This window comes from Ochotona princeps, chromosome 4, assembly GCF_030435755.1.
Source record: "Ochotona princeps isolate mOchPri1 chromosome 4, mOchPri1.hap1, whole genome shotgun sequence".
Lineage (NCBI taxonomy): Eukaryota > Metazoa > Chordata > Mammalia > Lagomorpha > Ochotonidae > Ochotona > Ochotona princeps.
This window is the reverse complement of record NC_080835.1, coordinates 41,187,445-41,203,344: the sequence shown is the minus strand read 5'-3', so window position 1 is coordinate 41,203,344 and position 15,900 is coordinate 41,187,445. Positions and strand designations below refer to the sequence as shown.

Here is a 15,900-nt window from a genome sequence, read left to right as displayed (position 1 = left end):
TGAAACCTGTTGTGGATACGTTACTTTTCTTATAAGAAATATACTCAGTGTTTTACAGTGTTTTATAAAGATGCAGAAAACAATCATGGATTTGGAAGAGGTCTTAAAGATAATCAAACCCAACATGCCTCTTTGAAAAGATAAAGAAACTTAAGCCTGGAGGCATTAAGCACTTGTTTTCAGTCATTAGCAAAGGAACTCTAATCCAAATCCCCCCATAACTAGATCATAGCCCTTCCCACTCTTCTGTGCAACCTTGGAAGTCAGCGAGTTGGGATAAGGATTGCATTCTTGACTAAGCACAATAAGGAGAGGGAGAATGCCATATGAAAAGTTCAACAGCTGTTCGTTGCTCTTAATATATGGTGACAGACTCAACTCATCAACCCTTCTCTGCTCTACCCGCCCTACACAGCAGCCAACACATTTTACATTTTCAATACATGTGAAGACTTTGCTTGAAGAATAACCAGACCTTAAACATGCTTCCCTAAGTCCTCAGTGCCAATGAATTTATAGTTTTATAAATATCATGGTGAACAAGAAATGCTGCCTTGTCACATTCAAGCCAAATAACAGCTGGACTTTAAAAATAAAATTGTGAAGGCATTTGCCTTTTATATTTTTAATTTCTGTTTTCCTTGCTTATGGTTTTGTCATTTGATTTTGATGAGTGGCTAATACATGTGCACAGCTGCCTCTCTGGGTGACCTTTTCGTCACTGCCTCCATGTCCAGGGCTACAAGCAGGTCTACAAGTTGCTTACTAAGGGGTACTGCTATTTTCAAGACAAGCAAACTTAAAAAAAGATTGGCTGGAAAAGGACCTCATGCACTGAGCCTGACTGGCTTCAGTCATTTCAGGACCATGCAGGAGGCTCCGGTGGAAGTGGGGGCAGAACAAAGCCCTGTGAGATTATTACTACAAAGCTTGAGGAAACCTGGAGATGATCTTCCTTGGTATAAAACAGAAGGTATTCTGAGCTGGAGGCTTGGAATGCTCCCGTAACTTGATTTCCTTAGTGAATTCAAGAATTCTCACCCTGAATTCTCAGAAGACTCCTGTTCTTCCTGGTGCTTTTGTGAATGATGATTTTGGTATGTAGGTAGGTATATTTTCCTTTCCCTCTGCTTTCCTTCACATGACTAAAAGCTCCAAGAGGTCAAGGACATCTGTTTCGCTTCCCATGGTTTATCCAGGCTCCAATTCTGGGACTGGAACGTTATAGTAGACACTCAGAAATACTGGTTAGTTTGTTTTGTTTTTATCACAAACTGAGTGAAAAAACAAATCACGTTTTAGTTATTCTGTTACTTCAGTCCTTTCTTAATCCTCCTGTTCATAGAAATACGAAGGAACAAAGTAGAGAAAGTATTATATGTACCAGTTATCTACTCTGACTTTAATATGAACTGTAACACCAGCAGGCTTTACAATCAGCCCACACTTAAGCAGATGCCAGGGAATCTCCTGCAGTCAGCAGAAGCCTGCTACCCATCCCAGCCAGTCCTCACAAAGGCTCTATGCTGTTGTCCCTAATAGAGCAGGTAATCTGACTCCATGCATGAGCCCCCCTCCCCAAAGCACATGAGGTCTCAATGACAACTCTGGGCAAGCTTCTGAAGGGAGGTTTTCACACGCTGCTTAAGCTCCCGGGTCACTACAGGCCTTCTACTATTACACTCATCAGGCACTGCTGCTATGTATGACAGAGTAACGTGAGAGCCAGTGCATGGCATGACTTGCTATATTTAGTGGGGCGGAAATGGGTCATATTGAGGAAGGTCATAAGAAGTTTGTTCAGAAAAATGAAGGCACCACATATTTATTATATATACAGGGATGTGTGTAGCAGGCTGAGAGTTGACCCTGGGATCACAACTCAGCTCTATCCTTACTATGGCTTTAGCAAGTTACATAATACTCTTAGCATCAACTTTTTCATCTGTAAAACAGAAAAAAAAAGAGTATTCTTTTTTAATAGAGTATTTAAGCACTAAATGAGAAAAAATATGTATAAAGAGTAACATATTCTTGGGTCTATGACCTTGGTAAGTGTCTACTAACAAAAATTAACTAGGAAAATTGTCCTGAAATCAGAAAATCTGGGTATGGACTAGGATTTCCAAAGAAATGAAATACAATCCTCTAAGGTCAAATAATTCTCTTTTTTGGGCCCAGGGTAATAGCTTGATTGGCTAATCCTCTACCTCCAAGCACCAGGATCCCATATGGGCAGCAGTTCCTGTTCTACCTGCTCCACTTCCCTTCCAACTCCCTGCTTGTGGCCTGGGAAAGCAGTGGACGATATCTCAAAGTCTTCAGACCTTGTATCCACATGGAAGACCCAGAAGAAGTCCCTGGCTCCTGGTTTCAGATAAACTCCTCTCCAGTCATAGCAGCCATTTCGGGAGTGAACCAGCAGATGGAAGAGCTCTCTACATCTCTCTTTCTCTCCATAAATTTGCCTTTCCAATAAAATAAATAAATCTTTACTTTTTTACCTTTATACTGATTAACAACTGATTTTTAATTTATTGAGCATATATCATGAAGCAGATTATCAGCATTACTGAGATGCAACTGACCATAAATAATATTTATAAGTGATAAAGAGTTAAGAAATCTAATGAAAAGGGGTAGTTGACAGATTCAGTAATGCCTGGTATAGCAAGGGTGAGGATTTAGAGCTTGGTAATTTCTAGTCTGTGACTAAATGAACAGACTGAATCCACCAAAGTGCTGAAAAAAATATTCATTTCATTATATGTGGTCAAAGCCTTCAAACAACTTAGTTGTACTCTAAGATGAGTCAGAGCTGAAATCCTTCCTCATAGACTCTCAGCTCAGTCATAGTCTCCATGTTGTAATCTCATGGTTAATCTTCAAGTTCTATCAGTTGACCTTTCTGGTTCTCTAGTCAGAGGAACCTCAACCTTCAGCAGTGGGAAATCTGCACTTCTGAGTGGTTATGGGAATGCCACTGTGCTGTTAGTGACACAATCTTCAAGGAAAACAGCAAGTACACTTCAGCTTGGATTCTTCTTTATCCCTCCCTTCCTTTTCCTTTGTTATGATTCTCTCTGGCTCTCTTTCTCTCTCTCTCTCTCTCTCTCTCTCTCTCTCTCTCTCTCTCTCACACACACACACACACACACACATTATATCCCAATCAGAATGTATTTTCCCACCTTGTTCCTAGTACTATCATCAAATATTAGTGCTCACAATTTGCATGAAAATTCTGCTTTCTGGAAACTCTCTGAGTGTTTCTTAATGTTGGATATTAACCATCTCTTGGTACTCCTGCCAAGGATTTCTGAACTGCCTGGGATGGCCCTAAGCTGTCACTAGAAGCAATACCCGGTTAAGATGCTGCTATGTAAAGCCTTCATATGTTTTCAAAGGATTAGGGTCCTGGAAGAAATCCTGCCAGTAAAAGGGATACTAGTAAGATTCTTCCCCCCTCAAGCTAAAAAAGGACTTTAGCAGAGACCTGAGATGGGTGAAGTATCATGTTACTCTGAAGAGAACAAATTAATCTTCCCTGACTGGTGGGACAGATTCTGCCAAAGAAACAGCTAACAGGAAAACCAGTCCCTACTCTGTGATGACACAGTAAATAACCAGGCAACATTACTACTGAAGTGCTGACCTAACCCATAAATTGTACCCGGCCTCCTGGGAGCAATTTCTGCTGATGTGCTGCTTGTGCATTTAAGACAAACAAACAAAAAGGAAGAGAGGCGGACAGGCATTGATAGTGCTGCGGGTGGACGTTCTGAGAGCACTTCCCAGAGGCTTCAGGAGTACTTAGCGTCCAGATGCTGGCGGGGCCTTTCCCAAGCAACCATTAAGTTTATGTGAAAGCTGTTGTGAATCTTCATTTTAATTCCATCTTCAAAATGGTTTGATCGTACCTGGGAACACTTGATTTGCAATTTTTTAAATCCTTTCCAAATTTTCTTTTAAATAAGAATAAATGAGTACACAGTGGGGGAAAGGCAGTGGTGAAACATGACATTTTGTTATTCATTGGAATGTAGAAGATTCTTTTATTTTCAGACTTTACAATGACACCTTGATGTATTTGGATGGCCATGAATGTTCAGTTATGGATGATCTAGTTGATTATCAAAGTCCTTAACTACAATATAAAACGACGACTAATGTCTCCTCTGCATTACCTAGAAAGTCTAGCGGGGCACTTCTAACCACGATGATCCTTTGTCTAACACTGGCACATCTTTGGAAACACATGTAGCAGCAGAAAAGAGCTACAGAAAAGCCACTCACCCTCTGCATCTTCTGGCCGAGTAAGGTCGATGACACCTGGGCCCAGCTTTCCATCTTCACTTGACTTTCCTGTCAACTGGGGCCCCAAATTTTCAAAGCGTGTTCTTTCCTGGAGGAAAGAGAAATCACAGGCTTATTCTAGCTTCCAAGACAGCTGGCTTTTCCCTTTGCATTTCCACTTTGTTTTCTGGACAAAGTTGAGATTTGCAAACATCATCTTTGACCTTCTTGAGCCATGGACATCTTTTGGAAAGAGTCCACTCTAGCTTGTTTGTGTCACTAGCATACTGACTGTATCTTGACCACAGTACCTGTGAAGGAAGGAGACCTATGACAGTGAACTTGTACCCCCTCTCTGTTGGATTTGCTCCAGGACTCTAAAAGGATACAATAAAGAGGACTGAGCCCAAGAGCAAAACATGTAAAACAGCCATTTCTATTAGATCGCACTGATGAATGTGATGGCAGAGGACTTTTGACACTTACAGATCATAGTTTGTGTTTGTGTTCTGGGGGAAAAAACAAAGCAGTGTTTTATGCATAAGGATTTCAGTAATACATATCTCAAAGAAGGTAGAGTGGATGACGGCATGAATATTCTTCTTTTTATCTAGGAGTTTTGAGTGTGAATTTTTGCGAACTGAAAAGGGGGGCATCACTTCTAACTAGCCACTGAGCCAGAAAAGCTAAACAGTTCTGCTGCTGCAGGAGAGAAACGAAAAGAGATTTTCTTTGCTCACTAGTTCTTGCAGGAGCAGGATGCTGAGGCATCACAGAAAACACTGGATCAGTAGCCAAGGGCTCCCTGACCATCATTAATATGTTGTTCTTGTAGGCAGCAACACCGCACGTGTTTCCCTCTCGCCTCCTTGCCACTTTCCAGACTCAAACTTGCCTTTGTGTTATGCTTATGAATGAATGAAACCTTGTTGTTCATTACTATGAAACAATATTAAATGTCATGTCAGCTTGAATTTACAGACATGAAATAGCAGCTTCCAGCTCCGGGAATGGTTTCTGCATGTTATACTTAATGCATTATGCAGCAGCAGAGTGCTGACTGCTGTAGAGTCTATTGTTCAATGACCTAGTTCTGTACTGAGCATGTTCTGCATTAGGTGGGAACACTGAGTGTTCTCGTCTGTAAGATGTTTAGAAACTTGGAAATATTTTTAAAGAGCAAACATACAATTACTTGATGGAGGCTGTGTCTCATTTGTACAGTCTCACTACATTTGTGTTTTCTAATGTGATTATTTCTGAATATCATTATATTTCTATAATTAATTCCCATCAGTCAAATTGTCCAGGAAGTCTTCCAGTCCCCTTCCTTTGTGGAATATGTTGAAATCTGTGTTGGAACAGAAAACAGCATAAACCTTGCTTTAACCTAGCACCATTTCTATGGAAAATTTGCCACAAAAATCATAATCATGAATTTCCCTAGTTACTAGTTTCCATAGCAGTATAAAGGAAATCCTATGAAATATGCTGCTTATTAAAAAGATAGAAGAGAAATCAAAATCACCTTGAGTATGTTTCCCTGACATTCTTATGTGAAAACATCACTGGACAAGAACAAATTAATCTAGATGCAGGACACAACAAAAAGCAACCACAAGCCCATGTGAGAGTCTCACACAGTGCTGGGGGAAGGACAGCTGTTTTTAATCAGCCAATTTCTATCTTTGAGTAGCACTTCTGGTTGTCATGATGTAAAAAGAATTAAAGTGAAGATGGGTAGTACCAGGGAAAGCAAAATATTCAACCTTTGTTTTATCACATTGTTTCACATTTCAAATATTTGCATGTGAATGCCTTTCCTCTGTTAAACGCAAGCCAAGTTTGGATGTGACACCTGCAGTCTTCTTGGAAGAACAACCTTTAACTATATTTTCATGGGGGAAAAACAACTTTCTCTGAAAAATCAACAGACCGTGCTATCTATCAATATGCATATTTCAAGTATCTTTCTAGTCATTCATTCTCTTTGATTTTACTGGAAAATATTCTCAGTAAAATAAATAAATAAATAAATGAAGTTCCTGAAAGAATATCAATATTTTGACAAGGAAGGAGAAGAGGGAAAATTACATGCCATGGTTTGTAAAATCCTAAGACAACAAAGCTTACATGATGATAATATCTTTTCTTTTATAAAAATGAAATGCACTCACAATTCAGTAGTATCAGCTTGCTTTTAATCATAACAAAAAACATTCAGAACATTCAACAACACATTCACAGTGTCTTTGAAGTCAGACATTTTTCTGACTTCATTGAAAAAAAATCTTCTACAGGGATACATACCATCTCCTTAAAATATCGGTATTTTGACAGAGCAGAAGTCAAGGAAGAATATCTTACGAAATGCTGGTAAAATAGGCAGAAAATAAATCAATGGGAAAAATTGTTTTGGGCAATGGGTTGCATTTTAAATTTGGTCATATTAAGCACTTGTGTTTGACATTAAAGAAGGACTCTGCAAGGCCATGCTCTTTCATATAAATTTCCACCTAGCCTCCCAGAAGAATTTCTTCTTTTCTTCAAAGAATAGCTCAGAATATTTATTTGCCAGCCACATAACCACAAGATAAGAGGGCCTCATGTCTATATGTTAGGTCTAGGCAGCGGAGCTAAGCAGAGATTTTACCAGTGAGACTGAACATGCACCTTATAAATTCAAGTGTGGAGATGGGCACAGAGACAAAAGTATAGATGTTTACTTCCGAACTGAAACTTTGGATCACTAAATGCTGATTGGTATATCTCTATATGGAACAAATAGAGATGATGGGAGGCAAGTTCTTAAGTCCAAATTTTCTGCATACACTCCAATTAGCCCTCATAATAAGCACAGTTCCCAAGCAAGATATTTTGGAGATCACAAGCAAGACACCCCAATGCTAAGTTATTTCCAACCCCACAGAAAAACTCCCCCAATCTTCACGTTGACAGTGTATCTGCACACTCTACACGCAGCAATGTGATCAGACACTTACTTATGCATTGTCAGTCACAAACATGAGACCAACATAAAAGTTATCGAAAAAAATTAAAGTCAGCTCTGCTGTGTTGTAGGACTGTTGGCTCTCTAAGTGCTTTGAAATTATGATGTATGAGGTAGATGTTGCATATTAAATAAAGATATTTAAATGATAAAGCCCCCTTTAGTGAGAGCTGATGAATGTTAAATATTACAAGTCACAAGATGGTGGCATCCATCATCTTCACATGTTATCAGAGTCAATGATGGGCAGCCTCACTGATGACAGATAGACTACTGCATTATTATCCCTTATTCCAGTGTCACTGAACAAACCGTTCAACTCCTCGGGCATTATTTTTAACTTTGCATTAAATTAGCAACTTTTCCCTCCCTCCCATGGCAAGATTGATTAATTATGCCTTTGCATGGGTGGAGAGGAAGAAAGGATTTTGGGTAACTAAAAGAACAGAGGTTTGCTTTCATCTAGTCGAAAAAAAAAACAACCAACTTCCTCTTACGGGCAACAAATGTAAAATTGTGATCTGGGGAGAGAACGGCAATGAAACAGTAAGCACACAATAATGGGTTTTCTTTGCACTTAGATAAAAGCTGAATTTTTGATGTGCACAGTATATTTTAATAAAATTTTATATACTATGTTTTATACACTTATTGGCTATTCCATAATAATGTGTGTGCTAACAGTAAAATTGCTCTTAAATTTATGAGTGTTATTTATACGTTCCCACGTAACAATGCTTTTTGTTGTAAAAAATATTCTGTTTATTAATGTAACTTTACAACCACTGCATCCAAGATCCGTGGTAAATTAATGACATTTTTATTATTTTATAGTGTCATTAAATTTTTACTGATCACTCCATCAAACAGAGGCAGTAAAGGCCATAATGTAAACTGGGACACTTAGATCAGGCAGCAGGAAGACATTCCATATAGTCTGAAGAAAACTGCTAGCAATAAATGATATTTATACCATCTTTAAGCATGTGAGAATACTTGGATAAGTTTGGCAAAACTGTTTCAGTAGTAGAGTGGATTGTGTACTTAAATAACGGTTTGCTTGCCAGCAAGACAAGCCTTTTTCAAACCATAGGCAAGCTGACGGATGGCAGCCATCTCTTGAACAACAGCACACGCTGCCCAGGGATGTGCTGGCCACCTTCCTTCAGGGCTTACCAAGTCTGATCAACCAATCCATGCCTCAAGTGCTGTTAATATGGCTCCTTTACCATAAACTAAAGTGGTGAAGAGACAGGCTGAGACAGGCTTCTTGCTTGTGATAATTTTCTACCAGGCGATCAAGGAATTTTATCAACATTTACTCAAAACTCGTTATGTTTTAAAGCTTCTTTTCCTCCTTAATCTATGTGTTTTATCTATTTGGAAAGCAGAGAGACAGAGGTTTTCGATCCATTCACCTCCGTTATCCACACAACCGACAGGGCAAGACCAGGCTAAAAGCCAGGGGCCCGAGCCACGTCTTCCATGTGCGTGGCAAGGACCTAAGCATTTCAGCCATCACCTCTGCCCCCCAGGATGTCATTAGCAGGAAGCTGGAATTGAAAGCAGAATGAAGTAGCACCCAGGGACTCCAATAATAGGATGAATGCATCCCAAGCAGTGTCTTAACTACTGTGAGAACTATCTGTCCCTAAAAGCTAAGTTCTGAGTATGCATAGTTACGGATCAGATATAGAAGACAAAGAACGTACAGCACAAGGGCAGTTACCTATATGGCAGTTAAACTGGATTAAATAATTATGTTATTTATACATGTAAAACACAGTGTAACCAGGATACTCTATATTTACTCTCAAACAGACCTATCTGTGTGTAGTTAACCAATGGACAAATACTGTATTTTGTGTAAATGAATATAGTAAATACAAAATTCTATGCTCATACAATTGTGGATTTAGCAGCACCTATCTCCTAGTTGGGGATTCTGGTGTGTGTATGTGCTTGCTTTATTTTGAGACAAAAGGATTTTGTTGTTATATTCTAAAATAGATGTTTAAATATTAAAGACTTCTAAAAATCATCAAATGTGTAATGAGAGGGAATTTTGCAAGGAAGGTTAATACTGCAGCCTGACTAATCATATTTACCATGTACTTCAGAAGCAGAATGTTTAAACAAAAAAAATAACAAATATGTGCATGATGAATAGAAATTTTCTAAACCCCCACAATATGCGGGGATATTGTCCATCCTGAAGCCTTCTGCCATGTCTAAATTGCTGAGAGCTAACCAAATGAAGCTGCCTTCACTGCAGCTCCTTTACTGGACATTTGATTTCCACTCACAGGATTGTGTCCTCAACCCAGGATAAGCCTTCCCTACAGCAGCAACACTCCCTCAGGCTGCTTCCCTTCTCTTGCTGTGTTTGCTTCAGTGGCGATGTTCCATAGTATTTGCCTCACTGCTATCCTTGCCCTCCCTGACTCAGTCAGTTAGGCTAGGTGATTTTCTGCCATACAACCTCTTGCCCTTGTCTCTGCCCCTAGATACCCTCCTACCATCATCAAAAATCCCAGGTAATGTCTTCATGAGCGCATGCCTGGCCCATCATTGCAGCCTCCTTTCTGCTCTCCCTGATCCTTGGTGTTGCCCTTCCCAGTCCATCTTCTTACATTCCTTCCTCACAGGGTTGCATTTCACTGCTTCAATTCAAAATTTGTCGTGATTTCCTTTCTCTCCTGCAAACTCCCTGGTTGGTGTTCAAGTTTCTTTACACACTGCTTCTATAATTTACTTTCTTTCTACATCAATTTCCTGTAACTTGCTCATCATATGTTGTCTGCTCAGGATGAACAGTGAGTCACCTTCCAACAACAATTTTCTTTCTTTCCAATTTCTATTCATACTCAAAAATGTTATCCGTGAGCATCATTATCTCTCTGATTCACTACTCTTTGAGATAACAAAAATTTAGCCTTGTCTACACAATTAGCCCCTAGTCACATAGTACTATGTGAAATAATTGGGCCTCAGTGCACATTGCACTTCCAAACACTCTGCAATAACAGATTTTAGCAACAGATTTTCCAAGGTACGATTGCACATTAAACCTTTTTTATATATCTTATGCAGCATTTAGTTTTGGCATCCATAAATACTTGCAGGTTTATACAAGGCCACATAATTGACTTACTCACATAAATCAAAACACCCTGTACAGGAAGGGTCCAAAAGGAGCAAGAACTGTAAATGTTGCAATATTTTCAGTTTGCGAAAGAGATGCTTAGATTCAACACTCCACCCTGTATTGGTGATATCCCTGGACAATAATAATCAAAGCAAGAAAACCCAGAAAAAGAAAACTTAAGTATTTCATAAAAGAAGAGAATAAGCAATTTTAGAAGCTCACAATAGAAAAATGCAAAGTTGACTAACAATAGGAAAAACAGATTTTTGAGTCTGTCTTGGAATTTCCGTAGGTCAATGCCGATACCTTTGCAAAGTCTTTGCCCATTATTGGCAAAAGAAGACACCACTTCCCATCAATGTTTGGGTTAAAAAGAAAGTCCTTTTAAAATTAAAAGAAAAAGATTGCTTTGCTTTGTTTTGCATTGGTAATGCTAAGTACAACATTCACAGGTAATTCCGTGTCTTACTCTGGAAGACATGCTTTGGACATATCTGCCATGATGTGTTTTTCAAGGAATATTCCTTAAGTACATATGCAGTTTCCTTTCTATTGATTTAAGAAACTCCACCACTTTATTATCCTTTATTGCTCATTTAGTAATTTAATGAAGAATCAAAAGACGTAGAATTGATATTGATAAGCAGCCATATACATTTTTTTAAAAGGTGATTTTGGTTTTTGAGGCAGTTGTTTACAGACAGCAATATTTTGTGGGTTCCAAAGTCAGTAAACAACAAGAAAGACTCTGGCTGGGAAAAATGTGTTGAACTCCTTTGCTGTCCTTATTTTCAGTTAAAACTATTAATTTGTCTACCTTCAAATACACCCTAAGTAGTATAAGTGTACTAGGATTTATCAATTCATTGAAGTCTGAATTTTCTGTGTTTGTACTGATCCCACAAATATGTCCGTTGCAATAGAAGGGAATGGAGTTCCACCTACTGATCATCTACTTTATATACAAAGTTCTTTCCAATGAATATGTCTTTTAACCTCTCAGCAATGCTGTGGGGAGAATACTACTATTGCTATCAATTTCATAAATGAACAGCATGAGTCTTACAAAGATTTCATGTTTTATTTTACCCATTTAATAAAATTTTAGACAGATGTTTGTGCTAGTGAATTTGGAATCATAACTGTATAACCTCATTATCATATGATTTTTGAACCTATTCTCTCCTTTGAAAATGTAAAAATGTTAATGCTTCAAGGTTGTAATGATTAAATGAGGGATTACATACCTTAGTATCTTTCAAAAAATAAAGCAATTCATAAAATATCTACTTCTGGGACTGGCACAGTAGCATAGCATGCTAAAGCCTCTGCCTTCAAGGCCAGCATCCCATATGGGTGCTGGTCCAAGTCCAGCTGCTCCACTTCTGATCCAACTGCTGCTTATGGCCTGGGAAAGAAGCAGAGGCAGGCAAAGCCCTTAGGCCCCTGGACCCTTATGGCAGACCTGGAACAAGTTCCTGGCTCCTGGCTTCAATTGGCCTACCTCCAGACCTTATGGCCATTTGGGAAATGAATTAGCAGATGGAAGATCTCTCTGTCTCTTCTCTCTATAAATCTGCATTTCCAATTAAAATAAATCTTTAAAAATGTATCTACTCTATCAAGATACGATTTAGTATTTCTTAAGTGTTTCAAACATCAACACTAATGATGATATTGTCTTGATCTAAAGGGCAACATCCATTCTCCTATATCAAGACTGGAACAGCATAACTAAAGATGCTTTCGTTTGTGGCTGCTAAGTAACTCAAGTAAATTTAAATCTCCATTTTCATATCTATGTAATATCTGGATCTTGTTGTTTTCTACTGTTAAACCTCAAATATTGTCCTATCATAAAAACTAAACTTCCCTGTTGAGCTTGTATGACCTTTATTATCTGGCCCCTGCTACCCTGACTTAACTTCGCATCCCACTCATGCCCAGCTTCATGTCTCACTGACAACACTTCATATTCTCTGCTTAAAGGAAATGGAGTGGTTTGGAGTTTCTTAAGCAAGTTGTGATATTCCACAACCAATTCCAATACGCCATCCTTTCTTTATAGAATGTACTTTCCTTTTTGACAACATTATGCCCAGTGAAAGGACAAAACCTTTTAAGTTCCTTCCATCAGTCCAGAGGCAAATCTGTGAGTTCCTTTGCACCACCACTATACCATGTTTATAGGAAAACGTGTCACATTAACTGGTTTAAATGTCTGTTTACATGGTTACTCAACTAGTTCTCTTGCATATGCCATGGAACCATATGCTCCTTGGGCGAGAGAAAGTGTCTCGTGATCCTCTTTCTTCAACTAGGAATGTGCCCTGCGAGCAGTGAGGAACATGCAGCACACAGCTTCTGAAATGAACTAATGTCTGCAGAGATTCCTGTGGATATGTTTTATGGAGCTTTCAAAAACATTCTCAAATGATGTATGACAAGTTTCCCTTAGGATTTGAGGAGTACACCACACTAAGTGAGTTCTGTCTCCACGATCCTGGCAGCGGCAGCATCCTGTACATCTCCTATAATACACACTTAGACTGGTCGTTGACCACCAGATGATAAATGATAGAGCAGCATTAACTCTGATACGAAGATATGAGACCCTTTTGGCCTTGGGAGCTACTGAATTAAATTAGTTTCATCAGGATTATAGTGCTTACTGAACCCCTTTAACCAAATGCTCCCTGTCTCATTCATATGGTTTTAATATGGTTATAGCCAATTGCAAGGTTATTTATAAGTTTGCAACTCCCAAGTAGAGTTATAAAGCGTTCAGATTTAAGCGAATCCAGTTGTGTAGCAGCCCAACTCCTACTTATATGTGGTTTCAAGTTTTTATTCTTACACAGAGGCACAATGCATATTTGTTCCTGAATATTCTATTTGTTTCAGTAACAAGTTCACAAAAATTTCCATTGTCAAATTATACAAACTTTTATTAAAACTGAATGCATGATTTAAAAACTGGAAAAATTCTATCTGCACTTAAAACCACCAATAAGACTTTATTATTCTAACATTTATCATACGAACAAATAGTGTCATAATAAAATTAATGGCCAGCTGAGAAAATGTCGTTGCTCAAGATGGTATCTGGAGTTTTTTTACTTCAAAATCTAGGTTCTTGATTTCAGATACCTATTTAATTTACAACGTGTACTTTTTAATATTGCTTATGGAAGCCAGGTACAGTTTATTCAAGTTGAAAACATCAAAGCCACCTAAATCAAGAATGAACATTTTCCTCAAAAGCATAGCTACTTTTCCAATTTTACCCAGTAAACCAATGCGTTTGAAGATTTTTTTTTCTACAGAAAGATAAACATAAAAAGTGGAAAAAATGTAAGACATTGCTACTAGGTATACATTTTGACTTATGAAACATAGAAATGTGTATCTCTTAAGAGATTTTCCTATAATTTTAATACATCTTTGTGTTAAAAATGGCACCTATCTTAAAAAGAAGAAAATGAGAGCCATGAGAATACATTAATGCTAGATAGAAAGGCAAAGCAAGGCCCCTTCCGTTAAACAGCTCTGAGACCAAGGAGATCAGATACTTCTGCAATGGGTCCAGAGCACACCATTCTGACTCCACACTCCCAGTCTGTTGCTCCTTTCACTAAACTACTCTGCACTCCTGAAAAACTACGCCATTTCCCATTTTCTTTATTTCCAAAATGGCTGAGTCAAATTAATATTTCCCCATACTTCCTGATTCTAGTGATTGACTTTGTTGTTATTCTCTAAACTCTACACTACAGCACACATTGTACAATAACTTTTCTGGTATCCGAAGAGTCGGAGGAGTGACTCATATCCTCAGCGGATGCACTGGTTTCAGGGGATGCATTTGTCAAATGCACCTCCCAAACTATACTCACGGTTGGCCAGAAAGAATCTGCTTGCTATTTCTGAAATTTCATCATAGCCTCTTTATTCAGGGAAGGACAACGAAAGAAGACAGAGGAAAATCAAAAGGAAACATTTTAATCTGACTTTGCCCTAAACTTGTTCCTATGTCTCTAGTTTAGCATGCATTTCAGTGGTTCTAGCATGGAATACCTTCCCCCTTTTATTGAGAAGTGACGTGACATAAATGATTGTTATGAAAAGGAGGCAACTCTTCAGGAAAACACACACACACAACTCTTGATGTCAAGATTTCATAGATTTTTCTATTGTTCTCTTTCTAGGAATACGAAATTACTTCCAAGGTTAAAGGAAATCACAGATGAAATTTTTAATGAAAAATACAAATAACACTACATCTAGTTGTTTGCAAAAGAAGCTTTCTTGAAGTAAAACTACAGTTTAGAACTAGGTCTCCATTTCACATAAATTGTGGGAAAAAATCTGAACTTGAAATTTTTAAAAATGAGTTTAAAAGAAGAAGAAAATATTTAGGAACCTTATTCAAAATAGTATTCCAATATGGCGATATCACAAAGGACAAAAGATGGTATCCAACTGTGGTGATATGTATTAATTGTATGGTTTCCCAAAGATGTGGGAGAACTGATATCAATTACAGTATAATTACCATTACTTCCAACAGAGTTAACATGTAGTTACCACAAAATAACATACAATTAACTGGTGTCACATTGCACACCAGACTAAATAAGATACAAATTAAAACTTCCCAAATATAGTCATAATATGCTTCATTTCTTTAAAAAATGAAATAAAAATAAGACAACTTTTCTGATAATGTCACAGCATTTCCAGAAATTAGTGTAAATTATTTTAAAGAGGAAAAACATAAAATCCATATAAAATAGAAAGCATAGTTTTAATTCTAAGAAGGAAAATGCATAGGGTAGAGATATATATATTAACAAATATTTAAATGAGCTAACATGGTTATAAATACAATCAGAATTTTCCTGACATGTTTTAGTTTCTGACAATTAGGCAGTTACGTCTTAACACCAAGTTCAACAATGTTGCTCCCTCTTATGTTTTTACTTCATCTAGTGCATACGTGACAAGAGGCTATTTTAGCAATGCCACAGGGTGCAGGTATAGCAGTGAGTGAAGGAAGATTACATAGGATTTCTAGTGACTTGCTATTTGAAGTAGTAAAGCATGTCTCAATAAGGGAAATTTCCTTATCAGAGGTGAACTGAAGGGACAAAGAAGGCTACGGTTCAATCTGAAAAGAAAAAGTGAAGTCATTTAGTGGAATGCCTGAAGTCAGCAACAATAACACAGGATGCCTTCAAGTGTTGCCTGTGAGAGAGGGGCATGTGTGGGAACAGGAACACGCCAAGCACACGTCTAGGTTTAATTAGAGGAGAACTGGAAATGGCAGAGTGCAATGTTGTGAAGTTGATGAGAGGACAAAGGAAAAGTAGTTGGATTTCAAATACAGCTACAGTCCATCTGCTATATCTGCTTCAAACATCTGGGCTTCCAATTAGTTATTGAA

The 15,900-nt window shown here is 38.1% G+C and overlaps 1 protein-coding gene across 23 annotated transcripts in view; it reads right to left on the bottom strand.

Moving 5' to 3' along the window:
- Positions 1-15,900, bottom strand: part of SOX6 (SRY-box transcription factor 6) — a 595,708-nt gene that overhangs the window by 45,671 nt on the left and 534,137 nt on the right. For all 23 annotated transcript variants that reach the window (XM_058663306.1, XM_058663317.1, XM_058663314.1 and 20 more), the window contains one exon: positions 4,297-4,405. In XM_058663306.1, coding sequence (XP_058519289.1) covers positions 4,297-4,405 — 109 coding nt within the window. The remainder of the gene's footprint in view (positions 1-4,296; positions 4,406-15,900) is intronic.